This window comes from Poecilia mexicana, unplaced genomic scaffold, assembly GCF_051168715.1.
Source record: "Poecilia mexicana isolate PSO_F unplaced genomic scaffold, ASM5116871v1 scaffold_13, whole genome shotgun sequence".
Taxonomy (NCBI): Eukaryota; Metazoa; Chordata; class Actinopteri; order Cyprinodontiformes; family Poeciliidae; genus Poecilia; species Poecilia mexicana.
In genome coordinates, this window is record NW_028263382.1 from 12,072,171 (window position 1) to 12,093,921 (window position 21,751).

A 21,751-nucleotide genomic window follows, 5' to 3' on the forward strand; every position below is an offset into this window, starting at 1 on the left:
TAATGTAAAAGTTACAGTAATACAACTCAAAAAGTGAAACCTGTATTATTATAAACCTGCACTTCATGTTTTCCAATATTTGTCCATTTTGGCTTATTCTTTAACTGTTTAAATCAAGTTTTCTTTTTAATCTACATAAGAATCTATAATGTTTTTAATAAAAAGAGTAATAATTTTAAATTGTGTCCATAAGTATTCAAACCTTTTGCTGTTACACAGATATAAGATACATCTTTAAAGTTTATTTCCTTTTTACTTCGTGACTTGCTTCGTAACTGCTAGCTGAAAATGAGTTCCTCAGAAGTTCTGACATTACAAAATATTTTTAATAAATGTGGACTTCGTAGTAGAGAAGAAGTCCGAGGAATGGAAGCACTTGTTACTTGGTCATGGCTTCTTTTGGATGACTTGCTGCATCAATACATTTAAGATGAAGACCATCAAAATGTGGATCTCTTGCTAATGCTTGGTTAGAAATCAAGAATTGGATCAAGATTGCAACAATTGCTTTACAATAGTTGCAATCAAGATAGTGGCTCTTTCTGCACACTTTTCTACCACACTTTTTCCTTCCACTTAACTTTCCAGTGCTATGTTTGGATGTGGCACCTTAAACAGACAGTTTTTTTTGTTTTATTTTCCTTGTGACACTCAAATGCTGTTTAAGAGACAACTGTCAAATCAGCAGTCTGACGCATTATTGTGTGGCTTGTCTAAAAATCTAATTGGTCTAATATTCGGATTTCATGAGGAAGATCATTTTGAATTTTAATCAGTTGTAAATCTCAATAGCCAAAATTAAAAGTAATTCAAGCCTCGACATTTCTCTATTTGTTAAAGCCTGCACATTATACGAGTTCCACATTTAATCAATTGAATGGCTGAGATAAATTAACTTTTCATTAACATTTTAATTTAATGATATAGACCCTTAATGGGTTTGTCGGTGAAACTTTGATGAGATTGGCTCCATACCTTCTCCAGCAGGTACCCAATCACTAAAAAGCCTTTTCCTCCCAGCATCTGCTCCTGCATGGCCACAGAACTCTTCAGCAGCTCAACCAAAAAGGCTAGGAGAGTGGCACTGCAAAAAAAAAAAAAGAGAGAAAAGGTTAAAACTCATCAGCTTTCACAAGACTTCTTAGCAGGAATTAAATCTAATAGTCATACAGAAAATTAGATTGTTGTGGTAGTTCCATTTGCATTGTTGCAGTGATAAAAATAGCAAAAGGATAATAAATTAACTCTTGCAGCACGGGAAGACAGTGCAGCCAAGGGAAAACAACAAGGTCATTTTCAGAGGAGGTCAGCAATCAGCTGGGGAATCAAGCCCAGCCTTTTTATCCCTCTCAAATTCAGAAAAGAAAGTTGGGGTTTTGTACGAGTCCTCTAGGGAGCAAGGGGTGGTCTTTGAGGTGAACTCTAACAGATTGTGTGTGTGTGTGTTCATACGGGAGTGGGGGGTTCAAAGGACCAAGGCATTGCAGTGAAGAAAATGTTTCTTTGTTGTACAGCTTTTCTGCTGAAGCCTTTTGGCTGAAAGACAGTGGTGCTCGGTGACACTTCTTAATCGGCTTTCCCGCACATCCTCCAATGGTTTCCACTCCAGCTCAACAAAAACAAGGCCACAATCACTGCTGCACAGACTCGCCCATATAGTGTGCACACAGAATGCATGCTCATCCAGTCTGATGTGCAATCTCATATGTTGGTGCATAGTCAGTTTGAAGTTCCCTTTTCTCCAGTAATTCACCTTCGCTATTGCAAACAAAGCAAAGCAAAAATAGAAATGTGTGACAATCAACGTTGTGCTTCCAGGTAATTAACAAGTAACCAGCCTTCTTCCAGTGTGGTAGAACACGGCTGACTGATGTCTTTTCACTCCTGCTTTGCATTCAGGTTGGCAACGGGAAGTATCAGAGAAAATTATTATTAAAAGGATATTTTAAAAAAATCACTATCTGTGCATGCTGTTGGGAACAGCAAACCCTCAGGCCAAATAGGAAGTTAATTGCTGAAAAAGCTTTGAACTCCAATGCCCAGCAGGCTTTAGAGGGACTAAGTCTTAAAGCAACGACAAAGTGCCGTGTTTGGTAGGGGTGCACACTGTGAACCAAAGAGGAGTGCACGCTGGCGAGAGGAGAAGAGGGACGGAGAGCAGAGAGGAGTGGAGTCTTTGGAGGCAGAGAGCTTTGGGGATCAGGGATTTGTGCTCCTATGTGGCCACTCCTGCATCCATCCATGTCATTAAACTATTGCAGTATTAAAGCAGAGCTAAGAATCCAAGCAGCACACAAACCGCAAAGCTTTGGGAAGACAAGCTCAGGATAAGAGGAATGAGAGTAGAGATAATAATGAAAAATGGACTACAGCTTTATAAACACTATTACAGGATTCAGACTAATAAAACTTCTTTAACAGATTACTTGCTCAATTGCCTCGGTTTATAGGTACTGAGAGCAATATTTGCTGTGTGCTTTGCATTATGCGACTTCCCTTTTTCATACGTCTAAGCACAACAACTTACTGGTTAGATGTAGGAAAGGTTACTTTTATATATAAAAGTATAACAGTATATGGACGATCATATTCGTATACTGGTTACCAGTTTTTGCAATCCAGTTGCAAACCAGTCAAGAAGCCCTTACTGGTCAGAATTTTAAGCTTAAATGGGGTATATTGCAATAAGTCCAACAGCTACTTAATGCTATTTTGGAGGGACATTTTTAAATATTCTTCTTACAAATCGACATGCATGAGATACTCCTAGTCCTACTTTAATCAATTTAATAATTTAGATGCAAATAAATTATTGCAACTCTTTTCCCTTGTAAAGACCCAGAAACGAGCTGTTCAGACTCAGACAGCTGCACAAACTATTCCTAAAAGAACGCTGGAGGGAAACCTGCCATCAACAGATCCAACCAGAGAGCTTTGTCACCTGCCATAGTGTCAAGTGTTTACCATCTACTGCATCAAACGAGGTTGTGCTCTGCATGGTAACACAACATATTAACCTACCAGACTGTGGTTTCCACCTGGCTGTCCTTCGACTGATGAAAGTCCAACTGAGCAAAAAGTGGAAAGAGCACCTGGATACCACCAACAGAGTGGATGGCACTGTGGATGGAGTGTGTAACTGTGGCTTTCACATCCTGTGCGGATAAAAGCAAAACAGAAACAAATACCATGTTTGGTACAATATCTGCGAATAGACAAAGTCAGAATTTAAAAAAATAAAAACAATATTCATGTTGACTGAATAAAAAAGAAAGAAAAAAAAAACATAAATGAATTCATCATCGCCTCAGGTGGTGTGTACAGATTAAGAGTAATGCATTTGACCTGAAGCATAAGGGCGTGCGGTGAGTGCACAAAGATAGAGGCGTTTTCACGAGGGGAGGACTCCAGGCAGAGCTGTGCGTCGGTGGCCTTGGCGTTGTAGGTGAAGGCGATGGAGCCTGCCAATTTACCGTCGTACAACACCTGCTTGTGATGCTCTGCTAAGTGGATATCACTCTCCGACTTGAACTTAAACGTACTCTGCAAAAGAAAAAAAAAAAAAAAACTAGAGCAAATCAGGGAATTAGGAGATAAAAGGAAACACGGGACAAAATGCAAAGTTATTTTCTGCACAAAGCCCCTTATCACTTTCTCTGTGGTGGTATCTTAATTATGACTTGATGGGAAAAAAATTATTTGAGAAAGAGCTGATCAAAGCTGCGCGAAAAAGGCAACATTTTGAAAATGCAATTTCTACACTGATTAGAACTGTCTTTTTTAATTTTTATCAATCTTTATTAGTGTAATCAGCCACAAAGTGCAACACAATTTACCATTTCAGTGATGCAAACCATTCTTGGCACAATTAACTGGAAAGCAGCAAAGTAGCGTAAAGAAGTTGTGTAAGGTGCAACATTTCATGACTTCCCCTTAATGTCACTATCTTCTGCCAAAAAAAAAAAAAATGTAATCTCACCTGTATATCTTCTAAAAACACATCACACCAATAAGATTAACATGTATTTTACAAAAACAAAGTACGTTTTGCTCTTTTATGTTGCTAAATATTTTATGTTGCTCTCGTTCCCTTTTTTTCTCCCTGGATCAACATCACTTGGTTTTCTGCAGCTTCTTCAACAGAGAGCAATGATGAGGAGGAACACAGCCTGACCAAATGCATTAAGGTTCCTTTGAAATCTTAAATGATTGCTTACTTGTTTTAATTTAACTAGACCATTTATGCCAAGCCTTTTTCTTGAACTGTCAATGTGAGTTCTCGTGTGCTCACTCTGAAATGGCTACCAACTGAACGTGGGCATTTTCACTCTCCTGCTAGGACTGAATGGGTCATTTAGGGCTTAAATACGCTTGTGCAAAAGAAGTAAATTAAGGGTTATCAGATATGATTGAAAACACAATCAAATAAAACCTGGCCGTGTGCAATTAAGTCCTGAATTACTGTCATTTCACAACCTGACAATTAGAGGGAATAACTACAAAAGTTAAATCAAGTCATTTGTCCTTTTTAGAGAAAAAAATAGTTTTTGCCCCATCAAACTTCCGGTTAATTTATGATGCCACTTTTAATTATCTCTACAGTGCAAGTGGGGGATTTCCCTTTTTGCCATATTACCTTCTGCTGTCTCAAGACACTTTGATTGCCTCCTGAAAGCACGAGTCCAGCTAGTTAATGGTTCAATAAGAGATTTAATATAGTTAACATAACAAATTGCTTATCAATGACAGAGTAGTCGTAATTTACTCAATCAATTATTTGTTGACAGATGAGCTAAAATAATCTGTCAAAGCTGTGAGAATGGACCATGCTTAATACTTAAATCGATTCCTCTAATCAGTAGAGCTGAATTATTAATGAATGCGAGAAATGTTTTCCATCTTTCTCAGAATTATGGGCAGCAAGCATGTGGTGATAAGAGAGAGATAGAGCTCTGCGGCGAGGAAACAACCATATGGTCCCAGAAGATTTGTAAAAAAAAAAATAAAAAGCTTCTCAGAGCATCGCGCACCTGCCTAAAATGCATCAAAATCTGTCATTTTTAGCTGAAGTAAGAACATAAAGAGGGCTGCTGGCTGAGACTGTTAGTACTTCAATAGGGGTCCATGTTCCCAGGATTCTAACCACCGGTGGTACTTTGATTTGGCATGAACTATACAAATAAAACACAAAAACTAATGACCTGTCATGTCGAGCTAATAAGAAGAAACACCTATGCGTATTTTGGGAGCACCCTGTATAAGAGAGAAGTAACCAAGAACAATTGCGGTGACTAGTTATTACCTCTGAAGTCGGAGCGTGGACCTGAAAACCCAATTTAAGCATGCCCGAGAGTCAAATCTGAAAACCAGCGGGAGATTCTGATGGGCATGTTCAGAGACGAACTAAATTCTTTGCATTTTATGCGTCCTAAATGAATCTGCTATTCAACAATGGTTGGACAGTTCTATGCATTCGTATGATTTAATGAAACATGAATCGAGAGAAATGCAAATAACCGTTTGATACTGCAGGTGTGCTCAGTGTCAAGTTAATTAGTCTTGGGAAGAAAAGCTAACTAAGTTACTAGCAAAATAATTTTAAATTATTCATTTGCTATTTGTACCATTTCAAACAAAGTTCTTGCTCATTTAATGTGTATTAATGTGAAACATCTACTTGCATGAACGTAGCAATGGGTGCCATCACCCAGCACTACATCCCTGCACATATTTCTCCAGTAAAGAACATCAGAAACAGTAAGGATGAACTACAACTTCTGCTACACTGCTTCTTACTTTGTTTCTAAAAAAAACAACAACCATACATATACATATTCTCCTCATTTGCTATGATCAAGTCCACACAGCAGTTATTATGCATCTCATCATGTAGTCTCTAACATCCTTGGGTAGTTTTTTACTCATGGAGCCCAAGTGACCAAAAATAACAAGCTCCAGCGCTTCCACTTCTGTGCGGGCACTGCCGCAGTGTGAAAATAAAGATCGCATGGGTTTTGACTATAAAACCTTGTGCCATGACAGCATCATCACACAGACCAGCCAGTCATATAAAAGAATTAGGGCACAGTTCTCCCTTTTGCTCTAAGAGCAAAAGGCCATCCCTGAGCAAGGGCGAGCACTGAAAAGGTTCAGAACCTCGAGTGTTTTCTGTGGTCTGAGTGTAACAAGAACTGTTAAAAAATATATGCTTTCACTACTGCAATGTATATTCAAAAAGACATTACCAGTCCCAGTGTAGGTGGCTTAATGAACTCCCTAATTAGGAATAAGACAATACAATTACTCCCATACCAGCAAAAAACTAGGTCAATACTTGTAGATGTAAAGTGTTTTAGGCTCTTTAGATGTAAGTAGATTCAGCCTCCCACAGAACCATTAGAGACACATCAGATCAGAATCATAATCACTTAACAGTAAAGCAAATTGAACTGTAAACATAGAAACTAAAGCAAAAATAAGCAAGATTCAGCTTCCAGAACAGGAACTCCTGCAAAGGATAATAAACCTGGTCAATCAGATTCATTTAAAGATTTCTTTTTTTTTTTTCTGTATAGATTATTCTTTGTTTTTAACTTTTGGTGTCATGGCTGTTCTGTATCTGCACTAGGGTTATAGATTACACCTTCTGATCCGCAGCCTACATTGACGTTGCATTTCATTTTCCTGAAAGGAGAAACAGGGCTGTGCAAGTCGGTCTCTTCTACGGCACTTTGTGGTGCATTCTGCAGAGCAGCGCTGGCACAAATTCAGAGGGCTAATCTGCCTATTGTAGCCCACGTATGGCAACAGAGATAGAGGGTAAGGATAGAAATAACCAAGTGCATCATTTGAAAACATGCAAAGTCATGGCTTAATTGCTTTGACGAGTCCAATCAGTGATTAATACTTAGTGTGCAGTAAATCTGCCAGTGGAAACTTATGACGGATTGAGAACTTAAAAGTAAAGATGTCTTTTAAAGTGTTGATATTTATTTTTATCGTACCATGTAGATCAGCAGCGTCAAACTCTTTGGGGTATAAAAATACATTCTAAGAAAACTGCAGCAACATATCGTAAAGAATATTTTTAAGCACACTTCTGTCAATTTTAGTACACATATTCTCAACATTTTCTCTTTAAATTGTCAGTACATTTCTAAGGATGTTCTACATCCTTGGAACAAATGCAAAAACACAGCGGTAAATATGCTCATAATGAAATGCACAGAAGTCTTCCAGGTCAAAATCAAATCTAGCAAGCGGAGTTTTAAAGAGAACTTGTAGATTATTTTGCAGACAGCTTTTTTGAGCTTCATGGCCACAAATCATAGAATGCAAGAAAATGTTGATCCGCTGAAGCAATAATCTATATGTTCAGAAAAGCTCGAGAAGTTACAGTTGCATTCAAAGCACTGTACAAGCAAGAGAAAGCATGTCAAAGATCAAACACAGATGAGGTAAGCAGAGATTAAAAAAAAGAAAATACTCCCACATCAGTGTAGAGGTTTCTTTCCAAAGACTGAGCCAAACTGTGGATGTACAGCAATAAATGCGTGCTGTAATCTCCTGCATTAACGCATATCCCTGCAGCTCTTAATTAAAACAGGAAGGATTCCTGACAGCTGGACAACTTCCTAATTATAGCAACCCACTAGGCTAGATTTATTATATTCTCCATTACTTATCAGAGCTCCATCACTTACAGGTAATTTTCTTTATGGACCCCGGTCATCACTTCAGAATTTTGAACAATTGCCTCATTTTCTCCCAAGTAATAGTGCGTAGTTCAAACACTGCTTGGTTTTACATTATTTGGCTGAAAGTCATATTTAAAAATAAAGAAATAAATAAATTAAAAAAAAACTATATATCTCTGAAACTAGATTTCACCAACTCAACTCTTAATAGACAACATTTTGAGGAACCTCCTGACTTGTTCCATCAAAGGATTCACATTTAAGTCATCTGTGCAAACGTTGTATTGATTTAACAAATAAATGTAACATTTTAACATTAACATTACAATACAAAAGGAAAATGTAGTGCAGGTTTCTTCATTCAGGAAGCAGTTTTAAATAGACTAGGAAAAAAGGGACGATCCCATTAATGAAAGGAAGGCCTACATACCTATAATCCATTTTTAAAGCTATGATGAAGTAAAGAACATTGTTTTTGCTAAAGAGTCTATTTTTGCTTTAGTAACAAGACAGACATTTCAGCGTCAAAACAATCCCCTCTGATATAAACTGTGTGAGACATTATGTGTTTGGAGGCGGTTTTGCAGTGCCTTTTATTGACTTTTTATAACAGGGTGCAAGTATTGAGTTTAAAGAAGCTCAATTCCCCAAATATCAGGGGTAAAAATGAGAGTGTAAAGAGAAGAAGTAAACTGAACAATCTTGGCAGACATTTAAAAACAAATAAAACAACGTTGAATTACACCTCATATTAAACGAGCTAAAACTGTCACGGTGTAAAAAAAAATATTTGCAGCTCCTTTTGCGGCAAGTCAAAGTTTCTCTATTCACATTCATGATTTGATGCTTTTTAGGCAGCATTGCTGCAGCTGATATAAGTTGGCTCAGGACTGAGTCGCTTTACCGAGTTCCTGCAGCTTTCCCCCAGCGTGCCGCGCTATTATTCCCAAGGAATAGGTAATTTATGCAGCCGTTTACCTGGCAGGAAAAGCAGGACATAAGGCAAGGAACTACAGGGCAGCGCTTCTCATTGATTACACAAATGGATGGATGATTCAGACTGCTTATATGTAATCTAATTTAGTCACCCACAAGCACATACCTTATAGCCTGGTCCAAGCTGATGAATTGCAAAAATCTGTGCCGGATTGAGAGCTTCACTGAATACGTAGACAGCTCCTAGCTGCCCACAGAACACTCTGTTTGCATCGGCTGTTTCTGAAGACCCGAGGAAGCACTTATCATAGCTCTGAAAGAGGGGAATGTAAAGGAAAGGGCAGTTAGGAACATTTTCAAATGGATTATTACATAAAGAGAAAAAATGTAGCAATTTAGTCTGTAAATTAGAAAAATGCACCTTCAGAACAGACAGAATCACAGGGGGAAAAAAAAGAAAACAGCAGCCACATTAATGATCACAGCAAAGTGCAAAATATCTGGACTATTTTACAATTAGGATTTATGTCCATACAATAGCCAATTTCCTTAGTTTCTTCTTAAAATGTGTAAGCAGCAAAGCTTACAACATTCCATCAAAATGAAACCACTGATAACACAAATGATACTTAGAAACAAGTACAAAGACTGCATTTAAAAAGTAGAAGTGCAAAACATGTAGAAAAAGAGGTGATCCAAATTAGTCCAGATGTCAAAAAGCTCTTCATGAATCAGGATATTCAGAAGTCAACTTCAGATTTGTGGACTATACAAATCCTTATGGCATAAACAGTAAAATGTCTAGGAAAGTATAAAACAATTAGAAAGGAAAATCCTGAATTTAGCCCTCCATTTCTTGGTTTAAATAGCTTTATTCTCTGTTACCAGCACATTAAAAATATCGTGCTGCACAGAATAATTATGACTCATTGATTTTTTCCACTCAAATGAAAAATATCTTCACCGCAAAACAACAGAGATCTGCAATAAGCGGAGCAGAATATTTCCTGAACTGAAAAGTGTGAAAGCATACAGATAGTCTAAAACGCACATTAAGAAAAAAAACCACTTCATTCCTTCTTTTGCAAAAAAGCAATACAATTTTAAACCAGTCTTGTGTAACTGTAGGTTCTTTGGGCCTTCATGTTTAAAAATCTATCTTCAACATGAAAATCTGCCTAATTGCATAATAACTGGATGGAAAGTAGACCATGTCATCTTGCTAAGGGACTGAAAATTAGCCTTTCATAATGAGAATGACTGGAAACGCAAAGCGTCAATGTGTATGTCCCTGTCAACCATGCGTTAAAATGTGCTACAAGTAAGGAGCACTTACATCATTTGTGTTGACGTGCCACGCCATGTCGCCATAAGAAACGAGCTGTCCGTTTACGTAGCATCGGATTTCACTGTTCCTCCAGCGGCTGTAGATGTGAACTATGCTGATCATATACCACTGGAGGTGAAGAGTGAGTCAGATAGAAAGGATATGAGCTCCAGAGGTGTTCATTTTCAAAAACCACATCAACCGTTCTCATTTTTCCTTTGCACAATTGAAATAATACAGTGGAGAAGGGTGCTTAGACTCCATCTTTAGGAAAGAAACTACCAGGTGACTCTGACTTCTTTAGGCTTAAGCCATTATTTTTAGCTTTGTATAGAGCTCTACAGTATTTTAAATTGCTGTCATCGGGGACATGTCACCATGTAGAATATTACAATTACAAAAGACTGCTTGGATGTTTGTTAATGCTCTGAATGCAAATGGCCAGTTGAATGGACTTTCACTGACATCACGACACAAACATGCTGAAGATTTCAGATGAATTTTAAGTGGCGAGAAATTTGTGCTGAAGGAAAAGCAAGAGGAAAAGTGAGAACAATGTGGATTAATCACACATTTCAATTTTGAAAATTGTAATTGCAATGTGCAACAATGTGTTGCCTTCTTCCCCACATACCACGCAGCTCTAATAAAAAAGAAAAAAAAAAGAAAAACAGAAAAACATAAATAATCTGGATGCTCAGAATGTGAAGAATATGCATTTGTTCTGAAAAAAACAATAAAGATAAAATAAATATATGAACTTCACAATTTAGGTGTGAATAAAAATGAAATTCAGTAGATATTGGTTTTGAAAAAATGTATTTTAATACTTAGGGACTGTTTGCATCTTCACTCTAAAAGACTTTCTTTGGACTACTTCCTAAGGAAACCTAAATTGTACTTACTTACTGCATTAGAAGTGAATAGATGGCAAAACCATGCAACTCTTTTGTGAACCAGAGTCAATTATTTATTGGCTCGACTGAAGAAAGGAGCCGTCTACCCATAGAGGTAAAATTGTGTTAAAGAAGATTCATGGCTGAGCAGAAAAGTGAAGGCTGTCTGGACATCATTTAGAAACGCACTTATTCACTAATGTCTGAACCCAAAAATCAATTAAAAAGTTAATTAATGCACTTTATCTCTGAACAGCTTCAACAATACAATACCTACACTGTGACTCCTGGAATGAGACAAATGGCTTTCCTCGAGTGTTATGTGAAGCCTCTAATTGTTTCACATGTGTCAGGTGAGTTTTTCTGCTCCACAGGGAGAGCTACACCACCGAAACACACCACAATAAATTAGGTTTGATTCTCTAATCCACATTTGCACGTGTAAGACTCCTGAGTTTTAAACAATTCAGGGGACAATTAAACCGGTAGTAATTAAAAAAAAAAAAAAAAAAAAAGATAGATTTAGGATAAGTGATAATAAATGTAGCAAAAACTGCTGGGTTAAAACAACCAACAAAAATATGCTTAAAATGCTGGGGAGGTTTTTCTTTCTTTTTTACCTATTTAAAATTTTAATTAAAGTCCCCAAATTCTTTCCCCAAAGAAATGAGAAGATTCCAGAAACGGATTAAAGAAATAAAGCATAAATTAAAAAAATGCTATTGTTACATGGGTTGAAAGGCTTAAATTTCAATAACTCTGGTACCGCTTTTTAGTTGAAAACAGTGTTTATTATTCTCTAAAGAATAAATGCGCCCAAATTAAAGGTTGGATTCTTTTTTAAATTTTTCACTGTGAAACTATGCTACTGCAATGAAGAACGTATTAATTTCAAAGTTACTACTCAAATAAGCATCGAAACAAACGTACCTTCCTGGGCTGGAAGTCAAACTTCACACAGTGCTGGAAGCCTTTCCCTTTAGACTTCAGCGATGTGACAATCAAACAATTCCCGACAAAATGTGCAGAATAGCCAATGCCTTTGCTGGTCCGAAAGCTGCAAGAAAACATTTCAAAACTTATTTTATGCTCAAAAAGAATTTTAAGCCAATTTAAACCATCTGAAATCTAAGAGGAAGCTTAGACAAAATTATGTAAGTTACACCTTTTGTCATTCACTGTGTTCTTTTTTGGCAAAATGTACATTATAGTGCACAGTTACGTTTTGAGACTTAGACTGTTGTCTATTTGAAATCAAGCACACAGCAAACAATAACTGAAATATGGTATTAGAACCGTTTTTAAAGGGAAGAATTTATAAGAATTTCTGAGGGCTTTTTGAGGTTTTCTGCTAAAATCATATTTGAATTATTTTTAAATGTGACAGCGTGTCACTTCCAGGAGGTAAATCTTGCATGCATCTGAATTATGTGATGATAATTATGGTTGTAGTAATATTTTGCCTCATCTTTTCAATCAAACATCACCAGATTATTTGACTGGAAGTGCAAACTGCATATAAAAACAAACAGTGCACAGGCCACTCTGTGCAGATGCAAACAGATTCCTTTTGCACATCTTTTATTCTGCTACCACGTGCTAAATTTACTTTTACAGTCTTAAGGCCTACAGCTGTTACACTCGACTCAAACACTCATTGTAACGATCAAGAAACAAAGAGACCCATCCTCAAAGGGATGCAACCACAGCTGTGTTTCGTACATAAAGACATATGGATCTCCGCACCTTTCTATCACAGAGCTCGGAAACTCTGTTGGAGAAGCTCGGTCCGCCTCTAAAGATGCAATTATTTTTTTTGGTTATTTACAAGCCTGCTGCTGAGCTGCGAGGCACTCAGAGCAATGCATAAACAGGATTAGCTTGGCAGATCTAACTCTTTTGTGACCGTCAGTGTAGAATAGGAGGCACATATGAAAACCTTTGCTGGTGCAATGCTCCATGTCTTCTTCCCTTTTTGATTTGCCACATCAGAGAAACTGAGATCTACTAAGACGAAGAGTTTATTTCGGTAAAACACTTAGATCCCCAAACGCCGACGACAGCCAAGAGGTGATAAGGACCGAAGTGACTATTATCTCTGCCTAATCAGTCTTCCCTGTCAGGGAGTTGAATCTTTCCACCTTTTCTGTCCACTCTGATTCTTTTACTCGCCATCATAAATTACACTCTTTGACTTTAATGAAAGGCTCTTCTACAAACAAAGAGAAAGAGTCAGACAGTGCAGCGATTTTGGATCATTGATTTTTACAATAATGACCTAAATCTTCAGCAGACGCCGGTATGCGAGCGCTTTGTGGCAATTATTCACATCTAAATGATTACCTCCGCAGTGTCTTTAAGCCCTCAGTAATCCAGCTGCAGTAATACATTTACACATCAGAATTTGTGGCATTATCTGGGGAAAAACAAGGCCGTTTTCCTAAAGACATTATAAAGACGTTGTACATGTGCGTGTGACAAATAACGTCGAAAACTATTTTAACCTTGGATACGATATTCAGTCATAAACTGGTTAGACAATCAGTGTTAGTCACAAAGCATCAGACATAATAAGGCTTTGTCAATAAAGCTGCTGTTCGCTTCATAAGCCTCTGCAACAGCAAAACTATTAAGGTGAAATAAAAAAGCACAAGTGTGTGTTGGTGTGCTCTTACCAGTAGAGATATGGTTTGTCCTTGTCTACATTGATATTATTCAAAGGATCCATTCTGAACCAAGTGTTGAATGTAAACCCGCTCTGATAAGGCCACTTAGCAATGGGAGGTAAAGCAATTGCCTAGAAGAAACATGATAAAAAACGTCATGAAGTAGCCAGGAAAGCTATTTAAAGTCCTTTGGTGTTCCTCCATACCAAGCTATTCAGAATATATATTTTGCAACAGTAGCACTCTAGAATGACTTGGGTAAATATAAATAAGCCTCTGCAGGAGAAAATACAAAAGTACTGAGGCGCTTTACAATAAAACGAACTGTCAAATGTCAAATCCAGGTGTAAAAAAAAAAAAAAATGGTATAATGGTAAAAACACATTGTTCAAGTAATAATTTTTGTTTCAGGAAATAACTTCTTAATTTGAAAAATACAGACTGACTTCACCAGAACTATAGAGATAATTTAATCAAATCATTCAGATGTTTAATGCAATTCAAATTCAATTGCAAAACATTAATCCCAGAGGGAAATTATATGGATGAATACTGCAACCAAGTTTTAGTCTGTTAAAATAACTGCAGCACTGAAGCTTGACTAAATAACATTGCCGCTAATCTTTAAGATTTTCAGGAGTGTTTTCAGGAGTTTTAATCTATTTATTTTTTTAGGTCAAACAGAAACGCAAAAAGCAAAAGAAATAAAATAGCTACAAGTCAACGTTCTCACAGTTTAACTGATAGTTCCACTGCTGCCATATTTAGCTTCTTATCATTGAGGCACAATATTTCTCCACACCCTACGTTGCTAAAATACTTTTAAGAAACATTTTTCAAAAGACAACATGCAATGAAGTTATATAACGATGATGCTTACTGCTGCGCTGCGGCCAGGAAAGTTGAAGAAGATGTCCGGGCCATGTCTCTGCGGCATCTGATTTAACACCGACAGCATTTTGATTGCGTGCTTTGGCTGTACGCGTGTCAAAAGAGAGAATTACAACTTTTATTGTAACAGATTATACCAGGCGACAGGAAATTTAACTGACCCCGACAAAACAAGACAGATTCATCAAGCCCTTCAGTTGTCGTGTCACTTACCCAAAGGCCACCTTCTCCTCGGAGCATGCTGAAGAGCAACTTCAGTTCCTTCACTGTGATGCTGTAGCTGGCCAATACACCCAGCATATCCACCAGTAAGTCTTGCAAAAGACAATGCAAGCAGACACACAAACAAAAGGAAAAATAGTCAAAAATGCAGTTGAATTTTAAAGATACAACTAATCCCCGTTGGAGAGGAGATCCTCAAGGGGACGTGCTGATGCTGCTTATCCTGAGACATGGCTCCTCTTTAATTTGCTGTTGGACTTTGTTGGTGAAATTAAATTACATAAAACACAAAACCTATCAGCAAAAATCACACACAGTGCCTGTATCAATGTGATAAACTCCCTAATTAAAAGTTAAAGTAACATAGCAGAGGAAGTCTAGTTTTATTTCAGATCTTAAACACATTTCAGCTAACACAAAAGAAGCAATTTCCATTCATTTCACAGAGGATCAAGAAAGAATTCACAGCTCTTCCCTCTTTCCACATTTTTTGATACGTTACAGTCTTATTCCCATTTGTATTAAATTAGTCTCTTCTACTCACAAATACCCTATTATGACGAGGTGGACAATTTGGGGGGGGGAGAATTTTTGCAAATTTATTATAAAAATAAAACCAATAAATCACCTGCTGCTCCACATTTGGCAGCAACTACTGCATCAAGCCTTTTTGAATATGATGCCGCAAGTTTAGCATGTATACTTTTGCAGTACTTCTCCAGCTCCATAAAGTTGGTTGGGAGACGTCTGTGCAGCGTCATGTTCAGATCTCTCCAGAGATGTTCAATAAGATTCAAGTCTGGACTCTTGGCTTGGTCACTCCAGGACATTTACAGAGTGGTTCTGAACCCGCTCCAGTGAGATCTTGGCCATGGACTTTGGGTCATTTTTCTGCTGAACTGTCGCCCCATCCTGAGGTCAGGAGTGGTCTGGAGCAGCTTTTTATCCTGCACATAGCAGCGTTCATCTTTCCCTTTATCCTGACTAGTCTGCCAGTTCCTGCTGCTGCATGACATCACATCACCATGATGCCATGTTTCACCTCAGGGATGGTATTGACCTGGTGATGAGCCGTGTCTGGTTTCTTCCAAACATGACGCCTGGAATTCAAACCAGAGAGATCTTGGTCACTAAAGCCCTTCTCCCCCGCTGATCCATTTGGACGGCTGGCCTGGTCTAGGAAGAGTCTAGATGCTTCCAAACGTTATTTATTTACCAATGATGGAGGCCACTGACCTCACTGGGACATTTGAAGCAGCAGAAATATTTCTACCTCAAGACAGTCTCTCAGGTCGTCAGACAATTCCTTTGATTTCATGCTTGGTGAATGACCTCTGACCTGAACTGTCAATTGTATATAGACAGGTGTGTGTGTGTGTCCTTTCAAATTGAGTCCAATCAACTAAATTTAAAACAGGTGGACTCGATTTAGCCAGTAGAAACATCTCAAAGATGACCACTGGAAACAACTCAATTCTGAGATTCATTGCAAAGGGATCTGGAGGTAAATGACTGAGTGCACTGAGGGCAGGAGCCAGGCAGGGTCAATAAAAAGACACATAAAAAGCCTTTCATGCGAGTAAAATTTTAGTTTTTCCAAGATCATGAAAACTTACTCCATAAATCCAAGCTTTATTTTTGCATTGTCAAGAAAAGCAAACCTTATCTGCCTGTCATGAAGTTTGTGAATGAATACATTATTTGTGCAAACGCTAACACAGCCCTATCCTGACTGACTTGTCATGTTTGCATGTGTCCAATTGTTATAGTTTTCTTAAAAATCAACAGCCACCTTGATCATTCATACCCATCAAGGGACCAGATGTCATAAAGTAGCAGCTCTCACAGGCTTGTTTTTATTTTGACAACAAGCTGAAACTCCTACATGAACGAAGCACCGAATGAGAGAGTAATTTGAAATTGGTAATTCTGACAGCATTAGCATGTCTTTTGAAAATCTAAACCGTATTTTGCCATCATCCTTGCTGAAAATGTGCTCTCATTCAGGCTAAAAAGAACAGTTATTTTCATCACAACTGAAATGTTGTATGTCTTCCTCTTTTAGCAATCCCAGAGTACAAATAAGGTGAATCTTTGCCGATAAGGAGACGCACACCAAATTGTGTATCTGAGACTAATTCCTCAGAAAAGTAATTGAAGATGACTGTTTTAACATGAACAGATCAGTGGCAGCTGCAAAAGACGGGCAGCGGAACTTGTTACTGTTTAATTTAGCCAAATCAGATTTTCCTATGAATGTTCTGAGGATGCTGGCAGAGCTGTGAATAAATAAGTCAGCTTTGTTAGGATTTGGACTTGCAGCCTAGAAGTCTTGTATTTCCTCAGTTCAACAAGACGAGGACAGTTTCTCAAATAAGGATCTAAATTTAAGTGGCATCCTGTCAGTGGTATTCAATGCTCTCACTCGTTTTAACGCAGTGCTGAAGACCTGTCCTCCAAGAACCACTCTGATCCCTAATTGATGTCTAAAATGAAGTAAGTGATTAAGATACTGATTAAAAATAAATTATGTAAATTGAACCAAAAAAGTTCCTCCAGTAACACATTTTCCTAGTTCACCTTTATTTCACTGCTTCAATTTCTCAGCCTCTAAAGGTTACACTGCTGTATTCTTTTACATATTTGCTTTATTGTAATTTCAGGAAAACATCAGACCAAATCTTCCTCATTCCTGAACAATGAACAACAATGTAGATGGAAATCAGATTTTCCATCAAATTCTATGCGGCCACATTATTTCCATTTTGAAAAAAAAAAGATCGATTTGCAAATGACTGAGTGAAGAGAGCTTAACTCGTATAGTAACCAGGCATTAAAATGACAATCAGCTCAAAATTTACATTTAAAACAGCACAGCTCAAATTATATGTCTACTCATATCATCATCATACCTGCAATCATGTCATCCACTGAGCTCATTTTGAGCAGCACCTGTTGGATGAGCCCCACTTCAGTGCTCGTCTGCAGATTTCGAACACTTTTTCGAAGAATGGCAGTGAACATGCTCCAGATCTCAGCCTGGCAGGTGACATCGCAGTGTTCCAGCAGCTCCACCATGCAGCCGATGCTCTCAGCGTCCTGAATAATGAAGTTTGTCTCCAGGTCAAACTCTCCCCCCACCAACTACAAGAGAGAGAAACAGAAAATGTCCCAGTAGAAAGCATTTTTATTATAGAAGCCACAAGCAGGTTTTTGATTTATATTCCGTCACGCTTATGTAATGCTCGGCATGAATGCAACTTGAATTGTAATGAACTTAAGATATATTTTTGTTTGATCCAGCTATAAGCCATCTTGACCTGGATCTTCCTAACGGAATACAATTAACTAATAGCATACTTCTGCCTTGCATGTTTCAGATCACTGCTCTGATGGTAAATAGCTCTCAACAGATGCAAGTGAGGTTTATCTTCCTACACACTGATTATAATGAGAATTTAAGCATCCATGACAATAAAACTGTCTGGTTTTTAATGAAAAGGCGGGAAATAGACACATTATTGCTTCCCCACCACCACGACCACCACCACCAATTTAAATTACAAATGAAAATCACTTTAAAGAAAGTAGAAAACAACAATCAATAGTGCTCTTCTTCAAGACCAAAAAGCATGAAATTAGCTCTCTAAAGAAGTGCACTGTGTACATGAAAGCATACCGAAAACAACTCGCTGGTGGGCATCAAAGCAAAGAGGCAGCAAATGGCCCTGGAACCACTGCACCCACTGCACATTACTGTGACTGACAGGTAATAGTAAGGTGAAAGCAAAGAGCAGAGAGAAATACTCAGAGGAGACTAGTCCACTGCAGGAAAAGCTGTGCTTCGCCTCAACTTTGTCATGAGATCTTGATGTTGATGCCATAGAGTGGAGATAGTCAAGCACTTAGTTTCGTTCATCGTCTCTTCTGCTCCTAAATCTGCAGCTGCTGTTATTACAAGTCATCTTTCAATTTCTCAATGTCATTTAGTAGGACTGTTTGCCATGAAGCTCAATCTACTTCTGATGCCGTGTATGCAGATAATTGCAGCATCAAAAATTTTAATGACAAATACTTTAAATAAACAGATTTATCTTTTCTAAAATCTGCAAAAGAAAGCTAAAATACATGCAATTCTTGACACACCATTGGTTTCCATTTGCAAAGCAGCCAATGTGGGAGCATCATTTATTTTCCAGATGATACACAGCTCTACATTACAATGTCACCAGGTGGATACAAACCCATTCAGGGATTTACCAGATGTATGGAGCAAATCAATGCATGGATTTATAACTTTCTTCAGCTGAATAGAAACAAAACTAAAATTATTACTTTTGGACCAAAAGAGGAATGATCAAGAGCCAGCACACAGCATCAGCTTTTGCTGGTCAGACCTCAAATCTGGGTGTAGTGATGAACTTGAGCTGAATCTTCAGAGAAGTATAAAGACAATTATAAAGTCGGCCTTCTCTCGCCTAAAGAACATTTCCAGAATCAAAGCACTAATGTGCCAACGCCACCTTCAGAAACTCGTTCATGTGTTTGTCTTTAGTCGAATTGATTACTGCAACAGTCTCCACAGATCTTCCAAAAAAGGTGAATCTGACAGCTGCAGCTGATCCAGAACTCTCCTGCTTCAGATGTTACAAAATCTAGGAAAATGGAGCACATCACCCCATTTCTAAAGTTCTTACACAGGCTCTAAATACTTTTCTTAGATAATAAATTGTTGAATGTCTTGTCACCAAAATACGCTCAGGATCTTTTATCCACCTTAAAAGTGGCCATGTGTGCATTTGAGTCTCTTTGACATTGAGGCTACAGCACACCACCACTGATTTCACCACTGGGTTTGCTTTGTTAAAATTACAGTTTTCTTCTAAAAGTATGTTAGTGTGAGAAAATAAACTATTTTGAGCAATTAATTAAATTACATATGTGCATTCTGCATCTCTATCATTTCATATTTCCAATTATCTCTACAATCAGTGGAACTCCGTATTGATTAATAACTACGCCTTCGAGCATCTTCACAACATTTTCAGAAAAAAAAAAAGCTTCTGTGGAACATTTGTAGCTCCGCATGTGCAGGCCTTGAGTTGGATCCATTTACATCGGCTTTTAAATTGCATTGTTTGAAGCACATAGTGACTCAATGCTACAGAAGGCTTTCTGTAAAGCAGCATTGTGGTGGTCTAATTGGAGGTGAAAGTATGCAGCATACAAAGAAAAGCTTGCCTCATAGTGTACTCTCTGCATTGATTGAACATCGAGGCATGAATCAAGCTTTAGAGGTATTCTAATAGGGTTTTATTTTTCTTGTGTTTGTGTTCATTGTTCATTAAACCAAAGGTGCTCTGCTGCACGAAATACTGCGGGATTCATTTTACTGTTACAAGCACATTTAATTTGTAATCAATGTTTCATTTTTTTCATTTTTTTTGGTGCTTTAGTTGATTTTTTTTTTTTTTTGCTAAGAAAATGTCATAAAATGTCAGTCTTGATCTGAAGGGTTTCAGTCAGAGTCCTACTGCGTTTTAAAATCAGAGGTGATACTAGTAAGTTGCTAGGCAGCCTTTCTGCATGGTTTTTTGAATATGATCGGGAAAACATGGAGTCACAAGTGATAAACAATGCTGTATTAAGTTGTAAAGTCAAGTCAAGAATAAAAAAAAGGCATATTTGAACTGGATAATGAATTTATAAAAAGTTTCCTCAAATTTGTTACAACTGCTCTATGAATTGTTAAGAAAAGATGCATGTAATTCATGACTGGGCATAAGCTGAAAAATTCATAGATGACATTTTCCTCTACCCTGACCTGGCTGTGACCAGCTTTTCGCAAACGCAATAATTTAATCTTCTTCAGATCAGTGAATGCATCATACTTACATGTTAAAGGGGTGTACAAACCCCAACACGATTTAGCATGTTATTTTCAGTACCAGCGAGGAGTCTAAAAATGAAGTCTGAGAAAGATACCAAACAGGTACAGTAAGCCATTTAAAAGGAAAACTGTATACCCTACAGATGCATGCAAGCAGTTCATTCAGGCTGCCATGACAGAGGTAGATTTGGGAACGTGCTTTGCCAAATCTTACATCACCAAGTGCAACACCAAGCATCAGTGGTATAAAGCATGCCGCTGCTGGATTCTATAGCAGTGGAGAGGTGTTCTTATCCACCTCTGGGTTTTTATCAGACTCTGGGTCTGGCAGTTGTCAGGACAACAGCTCTTTTCCTACTCCATTGTGTCAAGTGCAACAGTGGACAAAGGAGAATTATGATGTGGAGCCATTTTCTTTTCTTTCAGGACAGGAGGAAAACTAACTAATGATTGGCCCCATAGTTTCAGGGAAAGATGCTCTTAAACAGGACTTATTATGCAAAATTCATTTTGCATATTCTTGTATTTTCACATGGGCCTCTACTTCTAGAAACAATACAAATGATTAAAAAAACAAAACATCCATTTACTGGAAATAATATTTTTTGGTGTCTGGAAAACTAGCCACCACAAAAATCTCCCCATTATTAAGTCACCATCAGTGGGCACCACCTCCTTACCCTAGTAACCTCAACCAAGCGCAGCCTGTCACAGTTTTACCACTGTATGCACTGTGCAATGGCTGCTAGAATAAGCAAGTGTTTTGTTATTGACTTTTTCAGAAACCACTGATGTTAAAACATGATAAAACATTTCCCAGTATTTACAAAAAGGCTAAAGAAAACCTCTGAAAAGCTTCACACTATTAAAATGCTACAAAAAGTTTTGCTTATGCTAAAAAGACAATTTACTTAACGGCTCCCTCTAAGTGTCAGAAACAAAACTTTTATAGCTTCTTAATAGACAAGCTTCTTTCTATCTCCATGGCACCAAAGTGGCATAATGTTCCATCAGAGCACTTATACACCAGAATACAGCCTTAAATGTGATTTTCATATTTTTCAGATGAACAAAGGCTTTGAGGTATGAAACTCTCTCTCTCTCTTAAAGATCAAGTTTGCACTTTGGGTTTTAAGAAAGCAGATATCCATCTTCATGGGTAGCTAAGGTAAAAAGAATCCTTCACTGAAACATATTTAAATTTTGTCAGAGCCCATTATTCATCT

The 21,751-nt window shown here is 37.7% G+C and overlaps 1 protein-coding gene across 1 annotated transcript in view; it reads right to left on the reverse strand.

Annotated features, from left to right (window-relative positions):
- LOC106929118 (neurobeachin-like) overlaps positions 1 to 21,751 on the reverse strand; it is a 90,607-nt gene that overhangs the window by 27,030 nt on the left and 41,826 nt on the right. The window contains exons 2-11 of the mRNA XM_088012111.1: positions 17,548 to 17,779; positions 14,627 to 14,727; positions 14,403 to 14,498; positions 13,532 to 13,653; positions 11,787 to 11,913; positions 9,970 to 10,089; positions 8,800 to 8,946; positions 3,346 to 3,543; positions 3,022 to 3,155; positions 976 to 1,084 (exon numbers count right to left, since the gene is read on the reverse strand). Coding sequence (XP_087868237.1) covers positions 976 to 1,084; positions 3,022 to 3,155; positions 3,346 to 3,543; positions 8,800 to 8,946; positions 9,970 to 10,089; positions 11,787 to 11,913; positions 13,532 to 13,653; positions 14,403 to 14,498; positions 14,627 to 14,727; positions 17,548 to 17,779 — 1,386 coding nt within the window. The remainder of the gene's footprint in view (positions 1 to 975; positions 1,085 to 3,021; positions 3,156 to 3,345; positions 3,544 to 8,799; positions 8,947 to 9,969; positions 10,090 to 11,786; positions 11,914 to 13,531; positions 13,654 to 14,402; positions 14,499 to 14,626; positions 14,728 to 17,547; positions 17,780 to 21,751) is intronic.